Here is a 1543-nt window from a genome sequence, read left to right as displayed (position 1 = left end):
CCTGTAGAAGCAGCCCAATGAGTGCTTTAACCAAAACTGTTTGTTTTTTGGCAGTGCAAAGCATCATTTGTTGACCTGAATGGGCCAGTATGTGCCTTTTCATCAGAAGCACCCACCAGTTTAAAAGGAAAATAAAAGCTAATTTTAACCAACTTGTATACAAATTTCAATGTATTTGTAACTAATACCGGCACAATATCAGCAAATGCCAACGTACTAGGGCTCTATATGTGTCTTGAGGCAATTTAAAACCTCTCAAACCAACTATAATCCTAGAGAAAAAGCATTCTTAGCAGGCCGCTGCATTTCTCTTACCTGTGCTTTCTTCAGCAGATCGGTGAAGATGGAGAACCAGTCGGGCGTGACCGCCTCCAGCTCCAAAGTGATGATGGCCAAGGCCAACGTGGAGCCCTTGAACTGCCAAAGCTGGTGGCAGGCCATACAGTGCTGCACCTGCCTGGTCCACAACGCCGCCTGGAGGCCTGCAGGCCTCTTCTGATGCCCCGGCCCGGCCGGAAGCAAACCGGGGTCTGTTGCCGAGTCCCAGCTGACGCCGGAGCCGAGCCCGATGGACGGAATGAGGTGAGGGTGGCCGGAGACGAGCAGGGCGTGGAACTAGACCGGAGGTGAACAGAGACGTGAAGAGGAACGAGACCAAAACGTTAGCATAATGATGTCATTGTCCATCCATCCATCGCTCACCCCTTACTGCTTCATAATTCATCTCGACATCAGATACACCATAGCAGTTACTGTCCAACAACCTAGCATCGCCACACACACACACACACACACACACACACACACACACACACACACACACACACCACACACACACACACACACACACAACACACCACACACACACACACACACACCACACACACACACCACACACACCCCACCACACTTCATTGCTGCATTCAAAGCTACTAAACAAAGTTGAAGCTCTGTGCAGGAGGACACTTTGGGCAACAGATAGAGAATCCCACCCTCGGGTTTTTACAAAAGAAGACCCTCCCGTTTGCCTGAGGAATCATAGTAATCTTGTTCATATTGTATCGTACGTGCAGTGCTTTTGTGTTCCCAGTAGGCAGGAACTGTAAATCCCAACCTGAGTGTGGGCTTGATGTAAGAAGAAGAAGAAGAAAAAAAAAAATTACATCTAGTTTGAGAATTTCTTCATACTTGTCACATCGTGATCAGAAAAAAAAAAAAAAGTAATTTTCTTTTTATACACGTTGTGTTTAGCTCATTTGCTTTGGTTAGTCTCTTGCTCGGTAGCACAAAATAAGCCACGGGGTTTTAAAGAAGTGGACTTCACTGGAAGGCATCTGCAGCGATGTGGTGCGACAGTCAAAAAGTAATCTCTGAAACGGTTTCTCCTAACTTGTTCAAACTTTCTAAACTCCCTTCCTCCTCCCTGAAGTTCGGCCCTTTTCACTCCATTATGGAAACGTAGGGAATTCAGGGTGATGTAGCAAACAAGGGAAACGGAGTGTTTGGATTTGACAGTCCTGATAGTCTCAGACGGTGAAAGACT

The 1543-nt window shown here is 46.7% G+C and overlaps 1 protein-coding gene across 1 annotated transcript in view; it reads left to right on the top strand.

Annotated features, from left to right (window-relative positions):
• septin8a (septin 8a) overlaps positions 1 to 1543 on the top strand; it is a 39195-nt gene that overhangs the window by 35248 nt on the left and 2404 nt on the right. Inside the window, exon 10 of the mRNA XM_032533283.1 lies at positions 334 to 1543. This exon is cut by the window's right edge and continues 2404 nt beyond it. Coding sequence (XP_032389174.1) covers positions 334 to 499 — 166 coding nt within the window. The 3' untranslated portion in view covers positions 500 to 1543. The remainder of the gene's footprint in view (positions 1 to 333) is intronic.

This window comes from Etheostoma spectabile, chromosome 13 (genome assembly GCF_008692095.1).
Source record: "Etheostoma spectabile isolate EspeVRDwgs_2016 chromosome 13, UIUC_Espe_1.0, whole genome shotgun sequence".
Taxonomy (NCBI): Eukaryota; Metazoa; Chordata; class Actinopteri; order Perciformes; family Percidae; genus Etheostoma; species Etheostoma spectabile.
This window is presented reverse-complemented; position numbering and strand designations above follow the sequence as displayed.